A 16,703-nucleotide genomic window follows, 5' to 3' on the forward strand; every position below is an offset into this window, starting at 1 on the left:
TCTTCATATTGCATCATAGTTATCAGTGAAAACACTGGATTTACTGACATATTAAAAAAACCAGACTTAGGCATGATGATAAGTAAGCACAAAATGCTGTAATCTGTGGCTATTATTAGAGCCTTCACAAGGCTTCAAACAATTAGGAAGACTGTTTATGTTAAATACCTGAGATAACCCATGGCTGTATGAATTCCAGTTACTGCATTGATTCTAGGTACCAAACTTTCCATTATGAATTATTTTTAAATGTTATAATCTTAGATTTTGGATACCTGGGCATAACCAGATGAGTTTGATAACTCGATCAACACTTTCTCCAAGTCAGTCCTAAAAACTTATTTTCACACATGCTGAATAGCACCAGGAGCAAGATGGTCTTATTTTAGGGATGATGGTTGGTGGTGTTTTTTTTTTTTTTGGTGTTTATGTGTCTTTTTTTCCAACCCAGTGTTGCTGGGTTTATTCCTCTTGCCAGGTAAGCCTTTTGCCAACTCAAGATGTATGACTTCAAATCTAGGCAATTCAACAGGTCTCTGCACTCCGTGAGCTTCCTATAGGCCTACTGACATTTAAAGAAGATGAAAAATACCCTTTTTGATAAGCAGGTAATCAGGAGAGTGTCATTACTATGATTGAGTATCAGTTAAGAGAAGAATGGTATCTGTTTTGGTTGCGCAACTGTGAAAATAGTATATTTTTTAGGATTTAAAATCAAATCAGCATATTGAATGTTAAAAGCCTTCATAATTGTGGCAAAAGAAAAAAATGTGGATTTATGTTTTTATGTGATTCTCATTGTACAGCAATAAACTATAAAGATTGATTTTAGTAATTTTAAGCCAAACATATTTATAAAACCTTATTCTTGTTTTTTGCAATTTAAAAAAAACTTTTCTTGTTCCCACAATTCAAATCAGTTGCAAACTTGATTTAAGTAACTAGTTAAACAGATTTTATGTCTTTCTTATGATACTGAAAGACTTTTTTGATGAATATGTCTTTTAGTCATTATGTATTTTAGTTATGTAGGGAAGATAATGCCAAGATTTGAAGGATGTCTAATGTTAGCATTTTTCATTATATCACTTAGTATAACTAAGTATTCCAATACTATGAGCTCAGATGTCTTGAGTTAGGCCCCCAAAGAAGCCTTTAAATTTGAAGATTAAAAATACTCTTGGAGCAATTCTTTTGCACCATCTGGTTTTTGAATAGCAGTTTGGCTGCATATGAAAGCTTTTCTCTGTGGCTCTTTGGGTCCACAACTTTTTAAAGAAAGCTAAAAAGATTCTCCCACATTTTCATGAACCTAGTATCTGGGATCCAAAAAGAAGTTTTGTAAGATTAGCAATAAAATTTCAGTAACACTAAAAATGTTAGTGGTCAGCATTTCTACTTGTAATTTTTGGAATGTGAATTTCTTATAGCAGTAGGCAAGATTGAGATGTACAGTGTCAGGCTTTACTACGTTAGCAATATGGCCTACGTTATTCACTAATGTTAATACAAAGCTGTACCTGTAAAAATGTATTAATGAAGTATACTCATCATCAGTCTCCTTGAATAGAGAGATTAGCCATTCAGAGAATACATTGTTCCTCTCATACAAATTTATTATGCTGTTAAAAAAAAGTTCTAATTGTCTTCAATAAAAGTAAATTACTTCCCCGGATATCAACAACTTCTAATATGCTGCATGTAAGCAGGTAATCTTTTATCCTAGGGAATAAATGAAAAGAAAAATTCAGGTATACTTTTTCACAACAACCATAAAGGTATAAAATTAGTATACAAAATTAGTATACATTGCTATACAAGTTCCTGATAAGTTACTACTGCAAGATTCCATGGACTGACCTCCGGGAAGGTCAGTATGATCTCTAAAGTAGTTTCTTTAAAAAGTTGGAAGCGTGGGAGTGAGCAAACAGGTTATAGGTGCATTAAATGAATTCATTTCCAAACTTAAGTCAATTCTTCCATAAGGCTGTGACCCATAAACAGATTGTAAAACACTGTAAATTAAAATTTCTTCTTAAATGTTTTATAGGTATAGCATTAATATTGTTTTATGTCTTTGGAGATTAATAGCTCTACAGTTACCTGAAATAACCATGGCAACAGAGTAAATTTTCAATGAGCACCAGTTACTCACTAATGGTTGCTGTAATTATTTGTTGTCCTTTGACTTTAATACATTAATTATTGCCATGCAGAGTTGAAAGACTAAGGAATTTCAGGCATTTCTGCCTTGCTGCAGCAAATCAGACTTCTCAGTAACTGCTCTGTACTCTGCCCCCTCTTTTTGGCACAAGATAATACTTTAATGAGTAACGTAGTATTTGTTGTGAATTGTATCAGACAGTTTTGCATTCTAGAAATATCAAGCAATAAGACATTAGAAGGTCATGAAGCTGAAATAACATTACATTGGAAACTGGAAAATCTAAAGCTGTGATTCAGACAGGGATGTCTCTGCTTGATGCTTTTCCAAATTTTTTGTGATAATTGAAGCGTGACCTGAGCTCTGTGTGCATGCATGTGTGCATGGTTGCATGAGTTAATTTGTTTTCTGTGTAGACTCTACAAAAGAAATCTAGCTACAAAATGGGTTATGGATATTTAACAGATCCTCTTTGGAGCTGTGTCCTCTCTAAACACTAGAGATTAAGCCCCAGCTGAAGGCCTTCTGTGACCTCTGTCAACAGATAGAAATCAATATTAGGAAATTTCCTGATATACTTTTAACCTGCTTAATTATTTTAATTGTCACACAGCTTACTTCACTCAGGAAACAAGAGGAAATAGCTTGATATCAAATAGTTTCTTGTTCAGCAAGATGAACTAGCTTTACGGATGACTGATCCAACATTGGTCATACTAAGCTGCACGTGAAGGAAAGTGTTAAGTGGAGTTGGATTAGACAGAGAAGAAAATGGCGTTTATGTTTCAGGTGTCTGCTAACTAAATGGTAATCATCTGATGCCTGTGTCATAATGACAGTCACAATGAAACAGAATTAAGGATGCAGATGTGTCTTGTTTGAAAAATTTTAAATTATCTGTATGCTTTCAGAATATCCTCATAGTTCATGGCTTTTGGTTGTGGGTTTGTATGTTGGGCCTTTTTTTTCTTTGTAAAGCAGCTACACTTTGTATAAGCCTTTGATGAGAAATTGTTTAGTTCCTTCATTTTCTTTGTAATCCATTATTTCAACTATGATTATGTGACAATGTTTTTTTTGTTTTCTGTTCAGTTTTATTCTAGCAATATATAATTTCTGGAAAAAGAATGAAAGCTTAGACATGAAATACCACCATAAGTGTCAGTATTAAGATGATGAATCACATCTTGGTATTTGAGAACTGTGACCACGGTTAGCTAAGGGAATGCCTATTACCCTTTGCCTCTGATTCCAAACTTTATATTTAAAAATATCATCATGGTGAAAAAGAAGCTGATGACAGAAGGTGTGTCAAAGCCCAGCCACCAGCTTCAGTAGATGTGGTGACCGTAGTGCAGAGGAACTCCATGTAAAGCCCTGCTTTGCTAAACAGAGAGCTCATCAGGTGAAGAATTCAAGAGAAGAGCCTGGAGACAGAGGTATTGTTCTGGAGTGGAAAGGGAAGAAATCTGAGACTGTACAGGCACTTGCAAGTTACTGATATTCACTAAAGTTGCTTCTTTATCTGAAAAACTTTTTCTTAGTGTCTTTTGACTTCTGAAGTCCACAGAGGTGTGTATGTGTCTGCTTGGCGCATTTTCATCGTGGCCTGAAGTAATGCTCAGACTGGAGTCTGAAATGGGAGAGCTGTAACTCATCTCTGCCTTCCCATATTCAGTAAGAGCAACTGATGAGAAAAGTCTGGTACCATCTGAAAGACACTCTGTCAGTTGTCAGCTTGATGCTCTCTTACCTGAAATGTTTCAGAGCGCCAAAAGTGACATGCAGAGAAGAAACTATGCTGCAAGCATATCTTTTAGCAGAACTGAGCAGAACTGCTTATTCCAGAGGAAATAAGCTGATTACCAAAGAAAAAAAAAAAAAAGAGTCTTATAAAACCAGAACTGTACACAAAACTTTGGATAGAACTCTTTGAAAGATCAAAATAATAAGGGGGGAGGGGGAAGAGTGTATTTGTATCTGTTGTAATAGGACCACTGTAGAATGATATATGAACATTAATCCAGGAAGGGAACTTTTTTTTCTTTCTTATATAATGCACTGTTCCTAGGTAGGACCCACCTAGATAGGACCTGGTGAATATGGCAGGGGAACCCAGTGGAAGTACTGTGTGTTCAGCGACAGAGGTTGGTGGTGCTGAAATAAGTACATCTGGGACTAGTAAAACAGAAACAACAATAAAAAGGGGTGGGGTGGAATGTAGCACCATAACACCCTCCCTAAATAATGTCACAAAGCAGGAAAAACGGAAAAGGTAGAATAAGGAGGATCATCAGTATCTCATGAAGCACTGGAGACTGGCTACTGCTGAAGACAGATGCAGGCAGTGTGCACCCAAGCTCTTTGTGACGTTCTCACATATGTGTGTTCTCACATATGTCTTGGCGTGTCCTTATATACCCTGAGATAAGCTGATGGACAGATTTATGGTCAGGTGCAAATTGTTCTGTGCTTCCTAGGAACATGTTAATTAGAGTTTTAGGTAACAAAAAACTACTAATGCAGAAGTTCTTGGGCACCCCTGGATATCCGCAGTCTCTTCTGATCTCTTCCAATGGCACTGTATAGCTACAGCTTCTTGGAAGAGTTCTTTTGCCTGTAAAATAATGAGAATGGAAATAAATTATATGAAGACCCTTTTAAGCTGGGTCTGTATTGTGTGGTTGTGTTGCTAGGGACCAGAGGTGACTGTGATTCTGCAGATCTACTTGAAGTGTATTCGTTTTGGCAATACTGAAACAAATGACTTGCAGTTGTATTTATGGTAAAGTTTCCTCACATTTTCACTTTAAGTTACCTTATTTTCTTTTTTTTTCTTGTCGAAAATCATAACCATGAACTCTTCTCAGAAGGATTACAAGAAATGTGATTGCTATTACTGGTGCTGCAAAATACATATAAAAAGAAAAATACCCAACAATAACATTTAAAAAAAATATCAGCATACACTTGATAACATTAAAATTAACATTTTCACCCAAGAATATTTCATACTATCCAGTCTATAATATCATGCGAACAAAACTTTATGCATTTATTTACACATTTGTATAGTTGTTACCTCCAAAACCTAACCACCCTCTTACAACTTCCTCTTCTAGTATAAGCTGTAAGCGCTTACTAAATAATGTCATACCACTTTGCTACTATTTTAGTATGTTACTAGTGTAACATTTACCCTGCAGTTGAATTTTATGTCATATATTGATTCTTAAGGGACTGAGTTCTGGTTCCCCATTGCATACAATATCCATTCCCAGAGCCTATCGGCTTTTCTTGACTTACTGGGTTCTTCAGCTGCAGAACTGAACCAATCTTCTCTGGCACACAATGTATGCTGTAGATTTTAAGATGAAAATTGTCTCTACGAATTTTCTGAGTACAGAATAAAAGCAGGCTGGATTCTTCCAAGTATGCTGGTAGCGCTGAGCTTTTTGACTATGTGTAGGAAATGGCAAGTTTTTTCTCTCACTGTCTGCCTCCTGTCATCCCTCCGTATCCCCCTCCCATTCTGCTATGGTGTCATCATCTGGACAGGGCTGTCCCTTTTCCAGAGGTGATAGGAATGAAGCTAAGGTGGCATGGGAGGTCCAAAGGGGCTTGTTTTCTGTTCCTCAGTAGCTCCTACCCCATCAGAACCTCCTTCTTCACACTTCTTGCCTAGGACTGACAGATGTTTCTGCCAATGCCACAGTGGTAATACCTGCCTTGCTTTAGCCTACCTATGAAGAAGCTCACTTATGTCTCCTACCCCTCCCAGTTAGCCCTGGAGTAGGGAAAGTCATTCACATAGCATTGCCCCACCTCTTCTGGGAGGAGAGGTGAAGGTAGAGGCATAACTCACTGTACAGAGAAGAACACAATCAGCCCAGGCTGGGAGATATAAAACTGCCTTCACAATACTATGTCACCATAGCAGGACTAGTGTCTAGAAATTTTAGTTATTTATCTGACAAAATATGAAGTTTAATGCTGCTACATTATAGGCATACTTATAATCTCTTAGTAGATTCAAGGTGCTGTAAGAAGAGGAGCTAGAATTCTGTCCTTTTATATCCTGGAGCAAGTATTACTTGTTAGAGGATATGAACAAAAATTTCACCAGCGTAGTATGTTTGCTATGAGTGGCCAATAGCAGATGCTTGAGGAGAGAACGTAGGAAACAAGGAAAATATAGCCAAATTTTTCTCCTATATATTCTTCTTGCAATTAGTAGCTGAAGGACTGCATGAACCAGAGTTGCATCTAGATCACTGCTTTTAATAAGCACTGATGGACATACAAAGAAATGATGGAGAAAATTGGTTTTTTTTAAGATACCTATACTGTTGGCTACAAGAACTCAGTCTCATCTTCAAATTTTATTAATTTTAGGGTAAGTTTTATGAGACATCGTGTCTCTGTGTTTGCTGTGGCAAGAAGTTTTAATACGTTCTGGAAGAAAAAAGTACTACTTGTTATTTGTTATTTTAAATACTACGTGCTGATGATACTCGCCCTGACTGATGTTCATGCAGCGGTGGAATGAGCTGTTCCTTTCACAATAGTACACATTTCTAATAATACACTGTGCTGAGGATCAGGACATCAAATAAATTATACCCACCTTTGCAGAATCACAACTAAAGTTCTTTTCCATCAGCTTCAATAATATGAAGTTGTACTGCCTGACCTGGAATTGATTTATATCAGTTTATTGTAATGCCAAATTCTTTACTTTATAAGCCTTGTAGTGTGTACCACTGTAATTTATGTCACATACACCCTAAATATGTACATAATTCATTTCCTGTAGCAATCTCAGTTTCCCTTTGGTTCTGTTTTGTGCATTCATACATGAACAGCCAGAATCTGCCCCATAATAAGTAAGATAAATTGCCTAAACATGGGCATCAAATGCCATTTCAGACACCCCAGGGTATCCATCTGGCCTCCAGCTGCTGCCTCAGAAAGGCACAGGTTCTCTGTCATATGCATATTCTGCATATCTGTGTGAATGTCTCCAGTATCTTAGGATATTTAAAATGTCAGTAAGCGCCTATGTGTACAGCAACTGGATGCAATCCTATTCTGTTGTCCCAGTCTTGAACTGAGACATTTAGGATAAGCATAAAGGGAAGTCTTTTCAGATTTTGAATAGGTGTAAGACAATCACGATTTGTTATTTCAGTAACCACATTGCACATTGTTTGAAAATGTCTACTGTACAGAGATTGAGCAGATAATGGCTTAATTTAGCACGAACCTTACATAGTTTGATACAGTGTGTATTCCTCCTCTGACTGCCAGCCTAATAGTCACAAATTAACTTTTGTTATTTGTGATTAGTTGTTTATAATTCTCTGGTGGTTTTTTTTTTCCCCCAAGTATTAAATGTTTTAACAGCTTGTATTTACTCTTTCCATTGATTCAATTTCAACCTTCTATTTAATTTATCTCACTGCAGTACTTATCAGTGACAAATTTCTTGATTAATTTTACAGATGCATTCCTCTCTGAGAACTCTCAGTACTGAAAGTTCAAATGGTTACTCTCCCTCTTTCTACTTTACTGGGAACAATTTAATTCATTTACATCTCTGTAGTACTTTTTCCTTTTAACAGCTAATTAAAATGAAATGCTAATTTAAAAAAAAAAAAAAAAAAAAAAACCCAGAATCCCCAACTCTAGCACTTGAAACTAATTGTATAAATTAATGAAATAAGGGCTGATCTTATAAATCTAAAGAGTCTTCCAGTAAAGCCAAATTCTAACAGATGGTGCATTCTGAAGTTTTTAATACATAACAGTTAACTGTATTATAGTTTACAATAAACTACTTGACTTCCATTCACCTAAACATACCCTCGAATCTGTGCTGACTGCATTAGGATTCATAACAGACAAAACAGGCTATGTGGAGCAGCTTAAAGGATAAAGACCTAGCTTAAGTAATTTTCATTTCGGTTTAAAAAATGAAATTGATACCGAGCCACTGAAATCTGATGAAATACCAGATTTGTATCTGATATCAAGCTTTATAATGAAATCAACTCCACTACAGCTGGAATTTTCTGTAAATGGCAGTTGTGAGACTTATCAGCACAACCTCTTTTCTACACCTTTGTCAAGTAGCAGTGCCTCATAATAAGTACATTTTTATTAAATGTTTTTATATTGGAAAAATCCAAGACTGTTGATTTAACAGATTTTTTTTTTTAAATAAGGCTCACCACTGTTCTTAATTAAGGGTACATTACAGATTAATCACTTTAATATGCAGTTGGACATTACTACACCTGAACTTGTGGTTTTCCAGTCATTCCATTTCTTTTCCACTACTTGTGATGTAAAGAGAACAACTTTACTGGAAGGCAGCCGGGCAACTGTAGTCTGTAAGCTCACCGGGAACTAAGATTACAGTTTGCATTAGGAGCGGGGATGTTTTAGATTCATGTGACGTGTAACTTGATAAAGTAGGCACATGCAGGATAAGGTAGTTGCTGAGCAGTATCTTGAGAATATCAAGGTACATGTTTAAGGATTTCTTCAGAAGAATGTGAATTTTCAAGCTCAGTGCACAAAGGACCTGTCATAAACAGTTGTTTATCCGAAAGAATCCTCCTTGACACCAGTGTAAGGTATTAAAAATTCAAAAGGATCCGTTACATCCTTGATTCTGAATTGAAACCCTCATTATTTTTTTTTTTCTTCTCTAAATAATGTTTCTGGCTAGTTTATGTTGCATTTTGAAAGGCTCATAAACAGCTGAGGTCACAGACACGTTGCTTCAGTAATGTTTAGTTAATGTGCGAGTTTAACACCCAGGGTTGTTTAATACTGCTGGCTGTAAACTGGGGAGAAGGAGGGAGAATTTCTTTCGGTACCAGATTATTACTTTATATCTACAATAAGTAAATGTGTCCTTAGGCTTAATAAAAACGTAGCTTATGATTTTATGCCATGGATATGGATTTTCTTCAAATGAATGATAACAGAACTATTCTACAAAGCATCCTTCGGGTTTATAGAAGATTATTTATCTAGTCTGATTTTGGAGTGATTTTGAAGCAAGATCTATTTATCAGCCATTTAGTGTTTCAAAAAATCTAGAGGACTTGGTATGCAATACAGCAAAGACTTCAAAGCTTTTTGAAGATGACATCACACTTACAGTATTGTTGTGGCTGTTAAAAGGATGTCCAGTAATAGACAAATATTTCTGTTTATGACTTGAAAAACTCATGACATCAGTTCAAGTGCACAACCCAATATTTTTCTGTTTGTTTTTTGAATCACACCATTGGATGTAGCCACAGCTCTGCTGTCAGGACAGTGTAATCGCTTTGTGCTGTGATATCTTAAGAGCAGAAGAAAGGATGGAGCTCTGTCTCCACATGTTTCCCACTGTATATCATCCCTTTTGTCCCTTTTGGTTAAATAGTTCCTGTAGAGGGAAATGAACACTGTCACACTACGCTAACCATGAGACTGAACTATGAGTCTTTCCTTTACAGACTGAGGACATTAAATGAGCTGCATTTTCCTCTTGTTTTACCTTTTTAACTGCAAAAGAGTGTGATTTCAAAAGAAGTCTGTAAACCTTTTGAACAATGCTTCATTATGAAATTTGAAAATTTCCTTTCACTGTATCAGTCTACATTTATACATCAGGGGAAAAAAAAAAAGACTTTCTAAAAGTATTCTTGAATTGCTCAGCAAAGAGAGACTTCACAAACAGATCTCAAAATAAGTTAGTAACTATGTTCATGTATTTTTAAAAAAGATTAAGATGATGAAGATTCACATATGATTTTCAATAATTAACCAAGCTTATTATATGTATTCTTGAAATTCTACCACATAATTCTGTTTTAGGCATCCAGGATATATTAAAAATTCACTTAAGATCGTGACAGAATTGAATACAATTATCTGAGACAATTGGGGGTTAAAATTATGCATTGCAACATAACCACAGATAATAAAACGTGAAAAGGCCCAAAGGCACAGTTCACTCACTGCCCTTTAACTACTTTGTTAAATGATTGCTGACAAATTATGAAAATAAAAAGATTATGAAATTAGTGAAATTGGTTTAAAAAACATGAACTGCTTTGTATTCTCTGAGGTGGTCTATGCTAGCATTATAGGAACATTTTTCCTATGATGGTGCCTCATAAATGTGGTTCTCGGATGAGGATACCCAAGTTCATTCACTAAGATAACTGTCCTGTCCAAGAACTATTCAGTGTGGTTTCCCAAATTAATTTTATCTAAGATGAAATTTATATAAGCTGGGCTCAGCACATCAGGTCAGTGGTATATTCTATATTACTTTATCTCCACAGTATGTCTCATTTAGGTTTAGCAGCCAGTCATCAATTACTGAAAGGAGCTATTAAACACTCTATGTCTAAAACTAGTATTAAGATGCAATTCCCTGTAATGATAATGGTACAGTATAAGCATATGTGGCAGTACAGTACAAGATATCAAGACTGCTCAATTCATCCTATCTGGTCAGAAAAAGAGACATTTGTACAACTCAGTTTAATTTGTCACAGTGCTATATACTGAATATAGACATGTGTCCACCTATGCTATTAGTTATGGTCAGGTATGATGTTTCTCCACGTGGTTTGATTATCTGGTCTCCATACAGTGTTAATCAGTTTTTCCACAGAAGTATTTGCTTTATTTTGATAGATTACCCAACAAAGTATATTTTCATATAAAACCTTTTAATTTTGTGGACTATCCATTCTCAGACGAACTGTTCATCTGGATGATCCTTCAGGGTATATTTTTCTTCAGACGAGATCAACATTATTTTAAGAACACTAATTAACCACTGGTGATTTGTTTTTGTACTTGAGGCCTCTAGTTTCATTCTGTCCTTAGACTTTCAAGGCTTGTGCCTTGAATCTTTCATTCAAAATTGTGAATATTTCATTCATAATTTTGGGAATCCTTGCTAAAATCCCCAGTTTTTCTTCAAATGCCTTTGAGGTTTACTTTCCTGATTATGTAGCTAATGGCTTATTAACACAATCAAGTCATGCATACTTCCTTGTTTTAGGTCCATTAAATGTTTCATTCCACAAAGCAGCAATGAACTGAAAGACATATATAAATAATAAGATATAGATAAAAATAATTGTCTGGTACTTCTTGCTCACAGTATCTACTAGTTATGGCAGCATTGCTAGTATATTATCAAATTTACTTTAAAACAAACACTGTGACTGTTATTGTATGTTCTAAAAATCTGATCTTCAACAGAGGGATAATACATTCTTTTCAGTGTTTGGAGGGTGCTGCATCTCTGTCAACTGAGGTGCATAGCATGAGATGCTGTTACACTCTAGCTGAGAACATCACTATATCAAAGAGAAAGATGGTTCTGACCTGTGCTACAGTCTATCTCTTTGTACATGATATTTCTAAAACCAGCAATAGATTATAAGCTCATGCTGTTATTGCTGAGCATAAGAGTGTCTGAAATTCCAATAGGTCTTAAGGGATACAAAGGACATTTTATATCTGTTGGTAAAAGACATCTGTTCTTTCCATGAGTTCTTTAAATGCTGCTGAGTGGAAAGATTAATTCTATCACTACCTGAGAGTAATAATTTGAAGATTACCTCCATACCAACAACAGTTGAGTATGTGTTTATTGGGTGGAAGAAATTTATTGGATCAACCTGCTGTTTGAGCAGTGAAGAATAATTTCATTATTTGGAAGACTGTAGACTGGCATTTTTCTTGCCCTCCATTCTGTCAAGGAATTGACAGAGTAAAGCAAGAAGAGCTTTCTGAAATGTTAGGTTTAGTCTCTTGTATCTTCATGGGGTCTTAAGTCTTTATCACACATAATTTTTTGATACTCTTCTTCCATGGTTGCTCACATCTAATTTTTGCAGCCAGAATTTTGCTGGCACAACTGTGAAATTGGCACAGTAGATAATGTGCCACTTGTCACTCTCAAAGCATTATTTATTTCACTGGATTTCAGTTTTGTATGAAAGCTGCTATACAAAATGAGAATAAAACGCTTTGTGGGAGACAGACGGATATACAAGTTTTATGCTAAAATTCTGGGGTATGTAGATTGCTGTCTCCAGTTCTACTGGCTAGTTTCTGCTTGCTGTATGCCAGAATTTCAAGATCTTTTTGGCATTCTCTGGAAACCACTTAGAGTGGACTTAGTACCTCTAAGTGCTACCTTAAGTCTCATACTGTAAGAATTTACTATGAGCTGGTTATTCTCCTTTTCTTGGTTATTCATATGGAGAAATGTGAAAACATTGGGGAGTTGGTTTTGTGGTGGTTTGGTTTCATAGATTTCATTCTCTAGTCATGGAAATAGAACTGTAACATACCTGAATTTGTCTTCAATGGACCTCGACTATAAATATGATTCACCTATACATTTGAATTTGGGGGATGGGTGAAAATGACATTCCTTGTGCAGTTTTTGAAAAGTCTCTGTAGGAGTGCAGATCCTTGATGTCTCCTTGAGGGAATTCATCAAAACATGTTATAATTTGGCTGGTCTGGTTGCCAAGGTAGACGTGTAGTTTTCAATCTTTGAACATTTTGTTGATCAAAGTAAGTACATAGTGTCGATTTATAACTTTTGACAGCTTCAGGAATGGCCCTTTCTGTCAGGCAGTGTCATGTATAGAGGAGAGAATAACAAGCACGGCTGCTCTCCTTAATTTATTTTGATAAAACACTTTTACACAGGTGGTCAGTGCTAGAAACTTATCACATTAACTGTGATCAGATTTAGCCATTGGCATCTCAAGGTCTTTTATGAGCATTGGCTCCTAAGTTTATGATATTCATTTTATTTGCATACTTAACAGGAACTTCTTTATGAAGTTCATTACAAAATTGCTATTTTGTGCCTACTGCACAGTATTCACATCCTAAAGTGAAATTGTGTCCTTCTGCAAGTCAAAAGGAGTTTCTCCATTTCTCTTTTATCATAGAACTTCCTAACGTTCTGTAATGCACACACACAAAAACCAACTGACCAAGCAACCAAAGAAATTGCAAAAAATGGTCTTTTAAAATTGTTTTAATTAACTCATAGATAGGGTACGTTTTGTGATGATGATAATAACACACATTTTCTCTTTGTGAGGTTTTTAGTTTTGTTACCACACTAGCCTTGCGTTACAAAGAACCTGTTCAATCTCTAATTAGTATTTTTCCTCCAAAATAGACTTTCTGGAAAATTGCTTTAAATGTATTTATCCTAATTGCTGGTTTTTTAATTTTTTTTTTCAGGGAGTGCTGGAACACCTGTTATCTTCAATGAAAATGGAGATGCTCCTGGACGCTATGATATTTTTCAGTATCAAATCACCAACAAGAGTACAGAATACAAAGTAATTGGTCAGTGGACTAACCAACTTCATTTAAATGTAAGTACTAGTTTGATTATGATACTGACATTGGAGAATACTCATTTGAGTATTACATAATTTCAGAACACTTCAGAATTGTTGATGATTTCTTCTCTGTCGATTGGCAGAAGAAAGCTCTTCCATTCTTTTATTGAGAAGACAGTAAAAGATAGCACAATAACCTGAACCAAATTCTTTATATTTTAAAGTAGGTTGAGTTGTGTATTTACCTGCTCCTTTAAATTATATTCTAGAATCATTATGCATCTGGCATTCCTCAGACTGTTTATGAAGTTAGGCAGGGAAATAGTAACTCATTCTTCAAAACATGGTGTCAGACAAAATTATGAGTATATATATATATGGCCCAGGTATTTCAAATAATGTAAGTGGATGGAAATGTACTTACTAAAACAGAATTTTGGACTCTAACCACTTCTGATTTACTGGAAACACTGAGATGATTAACTACTGCAATAAAAATATTTCTTGAATAGAAATGGAGAATTTGGTGTTTTACTATACAGTTAACTAGGATTAGTATAGTCCCTTACTACTTAATAGCAGAAGAAACAAAAGACAGTGACTTACCCATCCTTAGGAAGCGTTTGTAATTGCTGTCTTAATATATTCTGCAAGTTTGTGGTAGTTAATCCTCATCTGGAATTATATTTGTTTTGAAAATCATAATCCCAATAAGATTCAGATAATATAATATGCAATATTTGTATGACAGCTAAGCATCAAGCCACAGCTGCAACTTGAGAAATTGTGGGGTCCAAGGCACTTCTTTCTGTCAGAAGATGGCTCTGTAAGAGGAAAGTTACAGTCATGAGAAAAGCAAAATGAAGTTAACCTGTTTCCTTGTCAGCTGTGCAATATTTACAGGGTTCACTTGAGCTGTGTTAGCCATACCTCAAACCATTTGAGTAGCTCTGTAAATGTGAAATATAAAGTGTTGTTTTGCTAAGGGCTGATGAGAAGGGCAACAGTGTAAATTGATGACTAGATTCACTGAAGGGAGTTTATTCAGTCACTTTAATCAAACCACAAAAAGCAGGTTTCAGACATCTCTGGTTTTCCATGTGAGAGGTTCCTGAAGAAAAGTAACAAAGACAGTGTAGTAAATATTTACAAATGATTCTCCTGCTGAGACTACTTAGCAATGATTGTATGAGTGCTACACAGAGTAACACATATGATAGCTCCTGATTTTCAGCCACAGTTGTTAAACCACTTTGCCATATCTACTGTTTAGTATCTATAACTACTTGGCAAGGACACATTTATTTAAATCTTCTGTCCAAATAGAAAAACCCTACCAACAGAAACTGTGTGTGGCAGAATGTGTGGCAGTGTTATCTCCCTCCACTAACCTGATACCTGCCTGTCGAAAGGAAAAAAAAAAAAAAGACTAAACAAGTTTAAAGATTAATACTAAATAGTAATTTCTGGGAAACATTAGTCAGACCCTTACCATAACTGTTATGGCATACATTCCAGATCTTCATAATTGCTACAGTTTTCTGAAAAAATAGTGATTATTATGTGAGTTGAAAAAACAACACACACATTTTGCACAAGTGTTTATACTTACATAGCAGTTACATAGTAAGTAGCTAAAAGCTATCACAGAATTTGCTTCAATTTTAATTCCATTCCAATCTACATTTTTTTCTATTCTCCCCTAAACTGCTGAATTTTTCATTAAGCTTTTCAGTCCCATTATTTCTGCCTGATGTATGTGTACTCCAGGGAGTCCTCTGAAATATGATTAGATTAGCTGCTACTCAGGCTACTGAAACCACACCATGCTAACCACAGTGACCACAAAGCTAACAGGGAAGGATTTGTTAACTCTGATTAAGAATAGATGTGTTAGCCTGTTCTTTGGCTTTTTTTTTTTTTTTTTTGCATTGCTTTTTTTTTAACCTCCATGAGCTCACATGCCAGACGCAACTTGTTGTTCACATTTGTGGATGAGTCCGTCTAGCGTGTGGAGTCGTGGAGAGAAGGGGCCAGCACACTGCTTTGCTGTTTCTGCTCCCAGCCTCATGCCAGGGACTCACTTTTGTCCCACCACCCTCTGCTTTGCTGCACAAGCCCTACTCAGATGGCCCAGGGTGCGAGCAAGCGCACAGGGCTCAGTCCGCCTGTGCACGCTGCAACTGGATTGACTCAGCAAGGAAATATTTCTCTCCCTAGCTTTCACTCCTGTTTCTCATCATCTTTATCTAAAGCCTGGAAGATTTCGAAAGGAATGACTGGGCTTTATTTCTTAAAGTTTGTCAGGGCTTGAGATGCTGGATGCTGGTCTCCATCAGCATCTGCAGGCGCTGGTACGATAACAATGAAGAAAGAAGTCGTAATAGGGGTGGTACAGTTTGTTTCCATCTGTTTTTATACTGACTAAACTTAGCACGTGCTGACAGTAGTTATGCCACATGATGATCTGCTCTAGCAAAGCTGTTGCTTCCTTTCATTAGACAAAATGTACTAAAACCAAGTAATCTGTGAATGATTGCCAATACTCCAAATCACCATATTGGAAATTAGGTAGTGCCTTTGATTGTTGATGAGAACATAGGGGATGTTTTCATTGGTTTCAGTGAAAACATCTATATTTATTGAAGGCAAAGCAGTATTAAGATGACAGAGCACTTTTTACCCTGCTGTTCTGTAAGGGAGATACTTTTAAAATATAATACTTTTCCTACTGTATCTTTCTTTCTCCTGCATTTTCCTCTTAATGAAAACACATATAACTATGATTTTAATGTATCTCTGTCAGCTAGATATCCTTTATAGATACTTCTACTCCTGTTTTTACAGATATTTCTTCCTCAGGTTGTGTGGCAACTTGTTGTATCTATGATGTGTTCATGATTGTGTTCATCTTTACAGTTAGTATTGTGCTTCAGAAAATGTATCACTTTTATTCATCTATTTATTTGACAGAAAAATAAATCACAAAAGTACCAGGTTTGCAGTACAGTTCAGCCTTTGGAGCAATTAATGTAACTAAGATTAGAACACGCCTTGCATCTAAATAATTGAATCAAAGGGTTTCCTTTTTTCTTCTGATCTTTTTTTTTTTCCCTTCATTTTTATTTTCCTTT

General features: G+C 35.8%; 1 protein-coding gene across 3 annotated transcripts in view; it reads left to right on the forward strand.

Annotated features, from left to right (window-relative positions):
• GRM8 (glutamate metabotropic receptor 8) overlaps positions 1-16,703 on the forward strand; it is a 343,105-nt gene that overhangs the window by 258,525 nt on the left and 67,877 nt on the right. For all 3 annotated transcript variants that reach the window (XM_086739982.1, XM_086739981.1, XM_086739983.1), the window contains exon 7: positions 13,466-13,602. In XM_086739982.1, the coding sequence (XP_086596108.1) occupies positions 13,466-13,602 (137 nt within the window). The remainder of the gene's footprint in view (positions 1-13,465; positions 13,603-16,703) is intronic.

The sequence above is a fragment of the Chlamydotis macqueenii genome, chromosome 1, assembly GCF_036417535.1.
Source record: "Chlamydotis macqueenii isolate bChlMac1 chromosome 1, bChlMac1.mat, whole genome shotgun sequence".
Lineage (NCBI taxonomy): Eukaryota > Metazoa > Chordata > Aves > Otidiformes > Otididae > Chlamydotis > Chlamydotis macqueenii.